The sequence below is a fragment of the Pipistrellus hanaki genome (genome assembly GCF_964339955.1).
Source record: "Pipistrellus hanaki genome assembly, chromosome: X".
Lineage (NCBI taxonomy): Eukaryota > Metazoa > Chordata > Mammalia > Chiroptera > Vespertilionidae > Pipistrellus > Pipistrellus hanaki.
Genome location: NC_140524.1, coordinates 87,517,327 through 87,532,277, shown reverse-complemented (window position 1 = coordinate 87,532,277; position 14,951 = coordinate 87,517,327). Strand labels below are relative to the sequence as shown.

Genomic DNA, 14,951 nt, shown 5'->3' with positions numbered 1-14,951 from the left:
GAAATAAGTCAGTCCAGAAAAGCTAAGAAGGGTATGATTTCCCTCATATGTGGGATACAACTGAAATTTGTGAACATAAACAGCACTGTGGTGATTGTCAGAGGGAAGATGATGGGAGGAGAATGGTGACGGGATTTGATCTGCAATATACAGAACTTGCAACATAGAAACCTACACCTGAAGGAAGAGAATGAGCAAACACATAAGGGAAAACCAGGAAGAGGCCCTCTAATAAAATCTCAAGATGAATGGACATAAATAACATTAAATGTCATATTGTGCTCAAGCCAGATAATCATTGGAAGCCATGAGATTTTTGACAACCCTAGTAAAAAATTTTCTGAGAAATGTTGAGAAAATTCAGACTATAGTAGAGAAATGGATGAGCCTGTGTTGAGAAAGTGAGGAAAGCAGGTTATACTACTACTAAAAGATTTTTATTAGTGAAGAGATAGAGGTAAATTATAAGCATATATAAAGGACGCACATATGCAGACAAATACCGCTATGTAAACTTGCTCAATAATGCACTAATGGATCAGATAAAAATAACATGTCTAATGATGTTATCAATAATTTATTTTGAAATTGTAGGAAAGGATGCAAACCTTCATGTAGACATTTGACAAATGAGATACTAACGTACCCAAAGCCACAAAAGTTAATGACTTATTTATGTTAAGCCCTTTATATATTACAGACAAAATAAATGGTAAATAATGGCAGCAGTAACTTCAAAGTGAAATTATGTGGTGATATGTGTACAATTTGGATTTCAAATAGTTCAGTTAGTAATAGGAAACTAGAATCCAGAAGCAATGCAATAGCTTTCACAAATAAGCCACCAAGGTATTCAATTTTATAAACTTGTGAACAGAAAGACTTTGAGAGTGGGAATGATTACAATGCTATTGCATAAAGCATAAATTGTCATTTTAAGAAATTAGTCAAGGAAAATATGTCCAATTAATCATTATGATAATTTTCATGTGTGTTTGAAGAATAATTGGTGAAAACCCTACATGCTGAAAAGTAAGAATATAAGGGAGTTGAACGCCCCCATTCTACTAGAGGTCTCCCTTATTTTCATACTATTATCTTAATGGACTTTTAAGGAAAAAGTTGATAGTGTGACCATAAATCATGTATATAATAAATCTCCTTCTAATTCTTTTTAATGGTTGTTTCATTTTAGCAGAACATGAGAAATAATCTTATAGTATTGGCAGGAAAGTGGATATTACAGCTGACTGTTGCAAATTATGTAATTATTAGAGGCCTGTTGCACAAATTTGTGCACCAGTGTGGTCCCTTGGCCTGTCCTGTGGGATCAGGCCAAAATCGGCTATCCAATATCCCCTGAGGGATTCCAGATTGTGAGAGGGTGCAGGCCAGGCTGAAGGATGCCACTGGTGCACAATTGGGACTTGAAAGAGACGCAGAGGTTGGCCAGCTGGGTAGGGACCGCAGGAGGGCTCCAGGGTGTGTCTGGCCCATCTTGCTCAGTCCAGATATGCAGACCCCAGCAACAAGCTTTCCTACTGATCAGAGTGGCTGCCCCCTCATGGCCAGTGCATGTCATAGCAAGTGGTTGTGCAGCCTTAGCATATCATTAGCATATTAAACTTTCATTGGTTGAACAGTTGACAGGATGGCCAGATATTTATCATATTGGGCTTTTATTATATAGGATTCCACCACTACCCCCTCTAGGGATAAGAGATATTTATATGAAGGAGATCCAAGATGGTGGCTTAGGTAAACACATCTAAATTGCTGCAGTGCACAACAATTTCAAAACTACAACTAAAAGGCAAAATGTCTATCACCCAGAACCACGGGAAAGCTGGCTGAGTGGAAGTTCTACAACTAGACTTAAATAGAAAGGAACATTCAAGGCACAAGCACTGAAAAACTGAGGTATGGGGGCGTGCACACGATACAGGCTGGCAGTGGATTCCAGCTGGAGGAGGGTGTTCCTTTCTTCAACCTGAAGAGATACTGATTCTGGAAAGAAACTTAACTATCTCCCATTGGGTCAGAAAGTGAGGGTGGCTTGCTTGCAGAGCTGCATGCAAGAATAATTGTTTGCCGAAACCGGTTTGGCTCAGCGGTAGAGCGTCGGTCTGTGGACTGAAGGGTCCCAGGTTCGATTCCGGGCAAGGGCATGTACGTTGGTTGCGGGCAGATCCCTGGTAGGGGGTGTGCAAGAGGCAGCTGGTCGATGTTTCTCTCTCATCGACGTTTCTAGCTCTCTATCTCTCTCCCTTTCTCTCTGTGAAAAATCAATAAAATATGTTAAAAAAAAAAAAAGAATAATTGTTTGCTGTGCTGGGATGTGAAACACAGGGATGCAGTCAGAGAGGCAAAGATGACAGACTGGCAGCCATCATGGATTGCCACACCCTAGCCTAGAATGCCCCATGACTCCACCCTGCACAATCTACAAACACACCCAAGCTCCAAGCAGCACCTTTTGCATATGAATGGCCTTCTCTATTGCAGTTTAACATAGCAAACTTGCAACCTGGTGCAGACAGCTCCAAAGACTCCAAGTTCCAAGCAGGGAGGAGAGGACTGTGGTTCTCACTGTAGCTCCTGCAGGGTGGCCTCAGACAGTAGCTGAACTGCACCCCATTGGAGATCCAGAAGCCACTGTATCTAATGGTCAGTGTGAGACACTAGACTTCAACTCCTCACATCCATAAGTGAAACATTTGGGAGGTGGACTCAGTGAGCACCAAAGCCCCACTGAAACAAGGCCTGCACCATAAGTGTGTCTGCAGTGCAGCAGTTCTTCCATTATAGACACAGCAGGCCCTCACAACCAGTTGGCCTGGAGGTCAGTTCTTCCCAGTGTACCAACAGCAATCAAGGCTTAACTACACCAAGACTTTGCACTCAGCCCACAAAGGGGTGTACCAAGAGCAACCACCTCGGGTGATTGGGGAAGCTGAGCTACTGGCCCCTATAGGTCACCTACCACACAAAGCCACTCCATCAACACAGGAAGACAACCAAAATGTGGAGACACAGAAGCATGTCACGAATGGGAGAGATGGAGGAAAGTATACTAATGGATGACACAGAATTCAGAACCACATTTATAAAGTTACTCAAGAATCTTCTAAAAACCACTAAGAAACTTGAAGAGACCTTCAAGGAAGGACCTTAACGAGAATACCAAAAAAAGGAAAAGGACCAGTCAGAAATCAAGCATACACTGTCTGAAATAAAGAATATACAGTGAGGTGAAGGCCTGGGTCAGGGGATGGTGGAGGAGGACACGTTGGGGTCATGGGGAACATCTGTAATACTGTGTGTGTGTGTGTGTGTGTGTGGGTGGGTGTGTGTATATATATATATTTATGTGTGTGTGTGTGTGTGTGTGTGTGTGTGTGAATAAATGAAAACAAAAAGATTATAATTTCTTAAAGGTCTTCTTGACATTTTGCTTGAGCAACTAGTCAGGGGTCCTCAAACTTTTTAAAGTGGGGGCCAGATCACGGTCCCTCAGAGAGCTGGAGGGCCGGACTATATGAACTACTAATTCCTACTGTAACACCTTGGCTGCGCTCACTGCCCAAAAAACCTGGCGGGCCGGATCAGACTCCTCTGCGGGCCGCATGTGGCCCGCGAGCCGTAGTTTGAAGACCCCTGATAGGTGAATGGGTGGCAATTGGTGAGATAGAGACCAAGGTAAGAGTAGATTTGAAGATAAAAGTAAAAGTTTATTTGTACTACACATTAGGTCAGAAGTGATGGTTTTAGATTTCAAATAGTATGATAAATAGGTAACTGGATATATAAATCTAAAGTGCAAACAGGGGCCGAAACTGGTTTGGCTCAGTGGATAGAGCGTCGGTCTGTGGACTGAAAGGTCCCAGGTTTGATTATGGTCAAGGGCATGTACATTGGTTGCAGGCACATCCCTGGTAGGGGGTGTGCAGGAGGCAGCTGATCAATGTCTCTCTCTCATCGATGTTTCTAACTCTCTATCCCTCTCCCTTCCTCTCTGTAAAAAATCAATAAAATATATTTTAAAAATTAAAAAAAATAATGTTCAGAGAGGGTTTAGAACTAGAGATACAAATTCAGGGGACAAATAAAAGATATGGTATTTGGAGTGAGATGAAATGAGATAGTACATATAAACTTTTTAAAAATAATAGCTTTATTGAGATATAATTCTCATATAATTCACTTATTTATAGTGTATAATTTAATGCATTTTTAATTGTGGTAAAGGTACATAACACAAAATTTATTGTTTTAACTATTTTTATTGTACAATTTGGTGGCATTCAGGGCATTCATAGTCTTGTGCAACCATCACTACTGTCCATTTCCAGAAATGCTTTATTATCCCAAGCAGAAACTCTGTACCCATAAAACCACAACTCCTCATTCCTTCCTCTTCGCCAACTCAGGGTAACTTCTGTTCTACTTTTATCGCTACAAATTCACTTATTCTATGTATATAATTTAAGTGGAGTCATATAATATTTGTCATTTTGTGTCTGCCTTATTTCACTTAGAATAATGTTTTCAAGCTTTATCCATGTTGTACCATGTAGCAGACTTGCATTTCTTTTAAAGGCACAGTAATATCTCATTGTATATATAGACCACATTTTGTTTATCCATTTATATCTTGATGTACATTTCAGTTGTTGGCATATTTTGGCTGTTGTGAGTAATGCTGGTATGAACGTTGGTGTACAAGTATGTTTAAGTGTTTGCTTTTCCATTCTTTTAAGTATATAGCTAGGAGTAGAATTCTAAGATCATATGGTAATTCTATTTAATTTTTGAGGACCTATCATACCGGTTTCCACAGTGGCTGGCTGTAGCATTTTATATGCCTATCAGCAATGTGCAAGGGTTCCAATGTCTCCACATCCTTGCCAACACATGTTGTTTTCCATTTTTTAATTAATAGCTATCCTAGTGGGTTTGAAGTTTTATTATATAAAGCTTTTTGTACAATTTCTTTCACTCCCACAATTTTCTCTCTGTAGATGCATGCCAATTTCAGAATTTTTCCCTGTTTCAAAGAAGCACACTGCTAAAGAAAACTATAGAGAGCTTCAATGCACTGTTTGACTTCCAAAACTTTATTTTTGTGTGCCATATAATTGCTTCTTTATTATATCCAAAAGATTTGTTAGTTCCAAATATTTGCACTGAATTTAAAGTTAGAATATTTTCCCGCTAACAAGACCAGATTTTTAGAAACCAACACTTTAACAAGTATATATATGCTGAAAGTGTGTAGTGGAAAGAGCTGAAGAAACCATGAGATGTTTTAAGACCTGCTGTTTGCTGTTTTTTATTTCTTATTATATTTTTGGGAACTTATGGACCTATATTTTCAAATAAATCCAAGTTGGAGCATATGCTACCTTTCTCCACAAGACAAATATTTTGGAAAGTAAAATAATATAAAACCAGGGGCTTAAGAATGGGTAACATTTATTTCTTTCAAACACTGAATAACTATATAATAAAAGCCTAAGCGACCTTTATGACGGAACAACCTGAATGACCAGTGCTATTATGCGCACTGACCACCAGGGGGCCAACGCTCAATGCAGGAGCTGCCCCCTGGTGATCAGTGTGTTCCCACAGGGGGAGCTCCACTCAGCCAGAAGCCAGGCACACTGCTGGCAAGTGCAGTGGCGGTGGAGAGGGCACAGGCCTGGCTGAGGTACACTCACCCCATGTGCACCCGGCTTCTATTATATATAAAATTATGTGTGCTAACCCAGCACTAGTAACCTCCAATAGTAGACCAAAGAGACCAATGAATTAGAATTTAGGAGAGGTGAGTTCTGATCCCATTTATGCCACTAATTAGTTAGGCAAGCTTGGATAAATCATGGACTGCTTTAGGCATTGGATCCATTTGCTATAACGTTAGGAGGTTGAAAGAAGTAACTGAATTGTTAGCACAGTATATTGTATGTACTGGAGGGCCACCCTTGTCAGAGATAACTCGGTCTTTTTTAAAATGCACATTCACATTTTTTTTTTCTGGAATGGATAATTGAGTGATGACTCGCAATTGTGAACTGTTTTCTGCATATCTATGTATGTCCTACCTCTACAGCCATTTTATAAACATTGAAAGTGTAATGATTGAACTTTTTGCCTAGATTGCAGATCATGTGTTCTATGCAATAGAAGCTGAGTCATATGGGCTAATGAGTTGTACCAAAGTCCTAGGAGCATTAGCCTTTACCCCATTTATCCTAGTCCACAGGATTTCCCTGATTACAGAGAGCCCAGCACCATAGCAGTCATGCTGCTTATTTGATGATGGTGGATGGTAGTCTTTACTGCGAGAGTGTGTAATTCTCCTCAGGGGGATCATATGTTTATTAATGTGCCACAAGTTGCTTGCTTCCTGCTAGCTTTTCTCAGTAAATAAGACCATAGCATCCATTGGCTGCTGCTTTATTTTAGTTTATAACATCACCTCCTGATGAACAAAAACAGCAAATAGGTATTAAAACATCAAAAGCAATTTGAAAATAGTGCTATCCTGGGGAGTCCAGAATTCCAGACATTTGTAAATCAGACCTCACTGGGCTGGGGAATCAAAGGGAAGGAAGAATACCCAAGTGTGTTTGTCTGGAGCCACTGTCCAAAAATTAGGGGTCAGTGGCATTTATAGAACAGCAGGAGGATGGCTGGGGTTAGGAGTCCATATTTTCCATCATTCTTATCCAGCCCAATCCCATATCACAGATGAAAGCTCTAAGGAGTTTGCTGGATTCTTATTCTTCACACCAATTAAACACCAATGAACTGAAGACATCATTCTGCTGTTACTGTGCATCTAACCTACCTTGTCAACAAACACTGTGTTACATCTCCATACTGCAAAATGGAAATAGAAAGGAAGTAGGAAAAAGGGACACAGTCTTGATAATGAGATCTAACACGTGTGCTCACCAGAAGACTGGTACTGTTTGGAGCCCTTTATGCATTTAACACGTTTGATTCCCACAACCACCTATGGTGTCTTCAGTCTTATTTTCTTCGTATACAAGCCCACGGAGTCAAATAACTTTCCTTAATTTCCAAAGTAATGAGTGACTGAGCTGGAATCTGAACCTCTACAGTTGAGCTTGTGAGTTCTTGCTGTTAACTCTGCATGGATAATTAAAAAATGCCTGTTGTTAAATATAAGGAGGTGTGGTAAAACCCATAAAAAAAAACCCACAAAAAACAAACCAGCAATCAGTAGTGTGAGGAGGAAAAAAAACCAACATATGACTCATGAATTTAAAAGATTAACGTAGAAGGTTCAAAATTAGAATTCACGGATTTAGGTCTTAGAAAAGTCTGTTCTTTATGAATTCTAACATGTTGTACAAATATCACTATTATTCCAATATCTGAATATTTTCTTAAGACACCTTTGTGAGTGTGTCCCAAGGTAGTTAATAGCTTAACTTTGATAATTATTTTTTTCTGAAAAATAATCTTAAAATGAGCCTGGGCAGAGCACGCTATGGTCTGAACTGGATTTAAAATTAATAAATTATGCATGAGCAATATTGCTGGCAAACCCAAAGAGGATTTTTCCCTGTCGGGTGGGAAGAAGCTCAAGTTCAAATTTAGCATGCTTTCTTTTCTCTCAAAGCTGTTTCTTTTTCAGCATTTCCAGGCTGAAAGATTGACTGTATCTTTCATATACTCAGCTGAGAGAAATGCTTCATCTTGTATGCCTCTCTTTCCTTTGCCCCTTCACTACCACACTGATTCTATTTCTTAGATGTATTTTTAACATGATTCCTCTTCTCTGACTCAACGGGCATTGCCTTTGTTGGAGCTGCCATCATTTTGCTGAATGAATGAAGTTGATTTCTAATTTGTCTCACTACATTTAGTCCAATCCAATTTTCTCATTCCAACCAGAAAATAAAACAACACACAAATCTCATATTACCCAATACAAAGTCCAAACTCTTTACACTGGCTTACATGACTTTTAGTCTGGCTCTTGCACACCTATACAGTCTCAATTCTAGTTGTTCCTTTATAACTGCTTTATAATCCAGCCACACCAAGAGGTCTGCAGTTCCTCAAACATACCAGGTTGTTTCATGCCTTCAAGCCTTTGTGCATACTAATCCCTGAAATAGCCTTTCTGAAAATTGATAAATTCTTACTCATTCTTGAAGAAAGCCAGGTATCACCTGGGGCAGGAGATGGAGGCGGGTTGGGTTAGAAGGGGCCAATGTGTGTGTGGGGGGGAGGGAAGGATACATGTAATACTTCCAACAATAAAAATTTTGAAAAAGAAACCAGTTATCACATTTTATGAAACCTTCTTGTTTCTTTCTTTGACACTACCTGTGGTAATGCATAGGCTTTTGTAGTGCTTATCCCATTGAATTTCAGCTATTTGCTTGTGTTTCACTTCTCCTGAAAGCTTCAAAAATTACCCCGACCAGTTTAGCTCAGTGGATAGAGCATCAGCCTGCGGACTGAAGGGTCCCAGTTTCAATTCTGGTCAAGGGCATGTACCTTGGTTGCAGGCACATCCCCAGTAGGGGTGTGTGCAGGAGGTAGCTCATCGATGTTTCTAACTCTCTATCCCTCTCCCTTCCTCTTTGTAAAAAATCAATAAAATATATATATTTTTAAAAACCATAAAGCTTAAAAAAATCTACATTTGATAATTCTAAATTTTAATTTTGTGGAGAATTTCTTTGCTTCCTAATATAAAGCTAAACAATTAATTTTAAAGGAAAACATGTATTTTTTATTGTCAATAATTCTGATTCCAGATGTGCATTTATTCCACACCAAGCAATTCTGCAAAACCAACTCGATGTCCCCACAATTCAATCCAGTTCTGACACTATCAACCTGGAGTCAGCATCAGATCTCACAAGTTACAGGCTCATTTCCACATAGTTGCCCCCACAAAAAAAAATAAATAATCAGATGCCAATTGCAAGTTCAGGTTGTTGTTACCTGTGATTCTGACTGATCGGCTACAAATCAGAGATTTCCGTTACCCCTTCTTGGGATTCATTCATTGGCTAAAATATCTCACTGAACTCAGGAAAACACTTTACTTACTATTGTTGACTTATCAAGGACACAAACAAACAGCCATATGGAAGAGATGTGTAGGGTAAGGTATGAGGGTAAAGCCACAGAGCTTCTATGCCATTCCCTCTCTGGGTGTGTCTCCCTCCCAGCACCTTAATGTGTTCATGACCCTGAAGCTCAGTAAGTCACTGTGTTCAAGAATTTTTAGAGCTCAGTCAGCATGGCTTAGTGGTTGAGCATCAGCCCATGAACCAGGAGGTCACTATTGATTCCCAGTCAGGGCACATGCCCGAGTTGCAGCCTTGATTTCCCAATGTGGGGCATGCAGGAGGCAGCCTATCAATGATTCTCTCTCATCATTGATCTTTCCATCTCTCTCTCTCTCTCTCTCTCTCTTTCTCTCTCTCTCTCTCTCTCTCTCTCTCTCTCTCTCTCTCTCTCTCTCTCTCTCTCTCTCTCTCTCTCTCTCTCTCCCTTCTTCTCTGAAATCAATAAAAATATTTTGGGGAAATTTTTTTGAGGGTATAATCTCTAGCACCTGCTGTCTTCCATAAAGTTCAGTGGATGGAGCTAACATTTTCAACCTTCTGGTCACTTGGTCCTTGGGTAACCAGGCACATGCTGAGGTTATCCAGGGGCTCTGCCTTAAGTGAGCCCATTAGCATAAACTCATATGTGATTAAAAGGGGCTCCTTATGAATAACACTCTTGTCACTCAGGAAATGTTAAGAGTTTGGGGAGATCTGTGCCAGGAACCTGGACAAAGACCAATTTTATTTTATTTTATTATGCCACAACTAGCTATGCCCTGGCCATTTCCACCATGTCATTTTAGCATTAAAAAATAAGAATCCAAATCAAGTTGCTGCTTACACTTCAAAGCATTTAGCTGAATAAGGAGGAGGACTTTGAGGCTGTGGTTCATGAGTATCTGAGCAGAGCAGAGAGGAGCAGACATTTCTGAGCTACTATGACAGGACAAGCAGATTTTTATTAGTATTATATTTAGTTCTCAGGAAAGTATTGTCCCTGCAATACATCTGAGAGGTTCATAGAGGTTGAATAAGTCGCCCAAAGTTGTGGAGATAGTAAGCAATTAAATGCAAATTCAGGATTTAAAAAATGTTTTTATTGATTTCAGAGAAGAAGGGAGAGGGAGAGATAGAAACATTAATGATGAAGGAGAATCATTGATGGGCTGCCTCCTGCACACCTCACACTGGGGATCAAGCCCACAACCAGGGCTTATGCCTGGACCGGAAATTGAACTGTCACTTCCTGGTTCATAGATTGATGCTCAACCACTGAGGCAGGGTGCAAATCCAGGAATTTCATGGTTGAATACACAAACAAGTCATTGGACACTTAGAAAATGAGCAGTTCTCTACAAAACCTTGAATCTGATGTTTTAATGCTTTCTTTATTCACACTGTCTGCCACCATGCCTGCCACATTATCAATGTTCATTGAATGTCCAGAGACATAAGTAGCAAACAGAAATGGTGCAGTTTATTAGCAAACTGCCTTTGGTCCCAATTTTCAATGAGAACTCCAAACATTATTTCTCTTGTCATGTATTCTTAGATATTAACCTATTTTGGGGAGTCACTGTATCAATCAGAGTAAAATGAGACACTGATTTTTGAAATGATTCTGTGGAATCTATATCAGGATGGGATTATCCTTATATAATACAGTGGAATGTATCTCCTGTCTGAGGACTTGGACTATAGGTTCAAACCCAAATGGATATGGGTTTGGAAAGATAGTGACTTTGCAATGCTTTTATCCGATACTGTTTTCTACCCAGACTCATTGATAATCTGTTGTCTTTTATTTAATATGTGTGTTGTATTGATTTTAGAAAGAGGAAGAGAGAGGAAGAGAAATATCACTGATGAGACAGAATCATGGATCAGCTGCCTCCTATATGCCACCTATCGGGTCAAGCCTGCTACCCTGGCATATGCTTGACCTGGTTCATGGATCGACACTCAACCACTGAGACACAATGGATAGACAATAACCTATCTTCTTATCAAGACAGTCTATAAGGATTGAGCAGCCCTTTTCCTGTTCTTCCATTATGTTTAGTAGGCCAATATTTTTCTCCTCTGTTGAGTTTGCCAATTTTAGCATAAGCTTAGGCTTCACATTTTACTGACCTAAATTTTCCTTTATACCTTTTCTTTTTCTAGATACAAAAATCTCTGTTGAACACTTTTTTTATACGAGCCTGTATATAACACACAAAAAAATTCCAGCAAATTAAAACTATACAAATGGCTCCAAGCATTGTTTACTTAGGTGACAAGAGAGAGTCCCTTGGAATAAGCCACAATGCCATTGCCGTAACATCAGTTAATAAACGGAGTCTCTCTCTCTCTCTCCCTCTCTCTCTCTCTCTCTCTCTCTCTCTCTCTCTCTCTCTCTCTCTCTCTCTCCCCCCTCCCTCCCTCTCTCCCTCCCTCCACCCTTCTCCCTTCCCCCTCTAGATATACTTCCTTGGCAACATGTGACTGAGCCCCCTTGATGGATTAATCAGGAATTTGAAACTTGTTAGAAATGAAACAAGAAACAAATCTTGAATAATTGTTAAAGAATTTTGCCAAAATTTGCCAAAACCAGTTTGGCTCAGTGGATAGAGTGTCGGCCTGCGGACTGAAAGGTCCCATGTTTGATTCCGGTCAAGGGCATGTACCTTGGTTGCGGCCACATCCCCAGTAGGGGGTGTGCAAGAGGCAGCATATCAATGTTTCTAACTCTATCCCTCTCTCTTCCTCTCTGTAAAAAAAAAAAAAAAAAAAAAAAAAAAAAAAAATATATATATATATATATATATATATATATATATATATATATATATATATATATATATATTTGAAATAGAGTTTTGTCAAAATTAGCAATGCCCCTCTCTGAGTAACACAACATTAATTCTTGATAATAAGCAATGGAGGATCAGAACAGCAAAGGAACTGGGGAAGTATTTTTCTACATTTCCCTTGAATTTTTATCTTAGACAATGTTAAACAGCCCTCAAATATTAGCGCCGCCCCCCCCCCCCCGATTTCTGTTCCTGTGCAGATGAATTTTATTTTTTTTCCCTTTTTGAAGTTGTCTGAGCATTTATCATCCTGATTCTCAAGGGTTTGCCTGCTTTCCATAGGTTTGCCTGCTTTTAACACCAGACTCAGGCTACCATATTTATTCTGCTTCCTTATAGGAACTCCACCTATTGTATGAAAGTATCCATCTCACTTACCGTGGGCAAAAATGACACTGGACTCTGCTATAATTCCAAGATGAAGTACTTTGATAAAGCTGAACTTAGCAAAAGCAAGGAAATTTCATGCCGTGACATAGAAGATTTTTTACTACCAACCAGAGAACCTGAAATCCTGTGGTATAAGGTATGGACTGTGAATAACTGTTTTGCTTATACATTAATAATGTGCATTTTACTCTTGAAACAGTTGGATTAAAAAATTCAATGGGCATATTACAGTTTAACTTTGCCTTCCTAAAATGCTATAGCAAGTTGTGCTAGCCATTGTAAGTTTTCAAACCAGTGACTTTGATAAATGCTAGTTAATATTTGTATCAGTAGCCCATTATAAGAAGCTATTGTGTTTATATTTATATCTAGTTTATAGCTACAGTGCTTTCAAGTTTGTTATAACCTGCATTGCTAATTTCAGGAACTAAAACTAAAATTCATATTCAAGCTCCTCATGTAAGCAGTTCAAAATGTCCCCAAATAAGGAGAGAAATATTGATTTGCTTCTATAATAAAATGGTACACTAGTTTTATTAAAATTTTCTATTTAATGGAAGTATTTGGGTGTATATTCTAATCCTTTTCATATACAAACATACATATTTTAAATAATATCTGATGAAAATTCTTAACAGTTTAAAAATAACATTAGATTAAGTTTTTTTTAAAAAAAGAAAAAGAAACTTCAGGCTTATACAGAATAAATCAATCCTGCCCTTCCTATCACTGTATTTCAAGATTTGAACACACACTTCAATTCATTTATATATCATAAAATATAGTTGTTATTGAATATATTCAATACTATACAATAAAGATGATGCTATGAACATTTGTCTGGAATATTTTATCCATGGTTCAAAGATTCCTAGTGTAAAATTTGCTTTATCCAGCTCATTAGATTAGCAATTTAGGAAGCTGGACCTCTTAGTAACTAGATCCACTAATGCAAATGTACAGAACATGAGATCCCATCATGGACTAAGCAGGAATTCAAACTTGTTATAAATTAAAAAAGAAACAAATATTAAACAATTTTTTAAGAATTTTGCCAAAGTTAGCAATGCCCCTCTCTGAATAAGACTTAGTTAGTTTTAATTCTTTTTTCTTTTTTCTTTTTTTATTTCAGAGAGGAAAGGAGAGGGAGATGGAGATAGAAACATCAATGATGAAAGAGAATCATTGACTGGTTGCCTCCTTCATGCCCCCTACTGGGGATCAAGCCTACAACCCAGGCATGTGCCCTTGACTGGAATTGAACCCGGGACTCTTTAGTCCACAGGCTGATGCTCTATCCACTGAGCCAAACCAGCTTGGGCTTAATTTTAATTCTTGATAAACAATGGAGGATCAGAATGGCAAAGGAACTGTGGAAATATTTTTTACTTTTTCCTTTAATTTCTTTCTTAGACAATGTTAAACAGCCCTTAGATATTAACCCCACTGATTTATGTTCCTGTGCACATGAGTTTTATTTTTTCCCTTTATTAAGTTGTATGGATATTTCTCATCCTGATTCTCTGGGGTTTGCCTTTCCACAGGCATATTCTGAGCAAGTCCTGATGATTGCTTTGAGGGAAGAGGTATCTGGAGAGTTTGACCTAAGGTCTCCAAGAACAAATACTTTTATTAGCACTTATTTATGTGGGCATTCAGCTTCTAAATACTCAATTTATTTTCTGTTTAGCTACTAAGTTAATCTAAAAAAGCATGCCCCTCTTCTCAATTTTTGCCAGCAGTATCTCAAAATTTGTTAAAATCTTAGAAACTATGTGCATGCACACATACTCACACACTCAACGTTTTTAATATCTGGCCTGATGTTGGTTCTGTAGTCATGTTTCTACTATCACCCCATTCATTGTGACTTTAAGCTACAATATAAAGACCATAACTAGTGGAGTGATGGGTGGAGATCCAGTATATATAGAATTTAAAATTCTTGTAACAAATCAAATCATATTCCCACAACCAAGGAGATATATGTTCCATACATTTGGTGCACAATGTATGCAATTTTCAAGTTTGCACAACTAATATGATGATATAAATGGTATATTTTGGACTGAAATAACTGGGTAATTGGCTCCCAATTATATAAAGGCATTGAGCCACAGAATCAGTTTGCAGAAATTTGATTTGGCAATACATGTTTTTTAGAAATAACATTACCTCTGAATAGTGTCAAATGGTTTAAATCTATTTTATCCTCATTCCATTGATTTGCAATCTGGCTAGAGGAAATAGACTTCTGTTTTGGCATAAACAGAAATCTTCTGAGCCAACATCATTATAATCCAAAGCTTAATTCAGAGACCATAATTTGGTAGACCTATGAACAATGAAGACAGACATTTATTGAACTATAAAAGCATTTAATATAAATATTGTCTATGTCTGTCATGGGTTATTGAATGTATATGCTGCGAAGGGATTCAACTGTCTCTAAAATAAACATTAATATCTATATCATAAAAACCCCATTGTCATAATGGTGTCACGGTGGAAGGACCAAAGACTGGTCATCAGGAGGCTGAGTGCGTGGGCACAGGCAGGGTTGTGAGCTTGTGGCCAGTGCACATGGGTGGGCGGGGCT

The 14,951-nt window shown here is 38.6% G+C and overlaps 1 protein-coding gene across 1 annotated transcript in view; it reads left to right on the top strand.

Annotated features, from left to right (window-relative positions):
• Positions 1 to 14,951, top strand: part of IL1RAPL1 (interleukin 1 receptor accessory protein like 1) — a 1,280,256-nt gene that overhangs the window by 716,117 nt on the left and 549,188 nt on the right. The window contains exon 4 of the mRNA XM_084869596.1: positions 12,302 to 12,488. Within this exon, the coding sequence (XP_084725722.1) occupies positions 12,302 to 12,488 (187 nt within the window). The remainder of the gene's footprint in view (positions 1 to 12,301; positions 12,489 to 14,951) is intronic.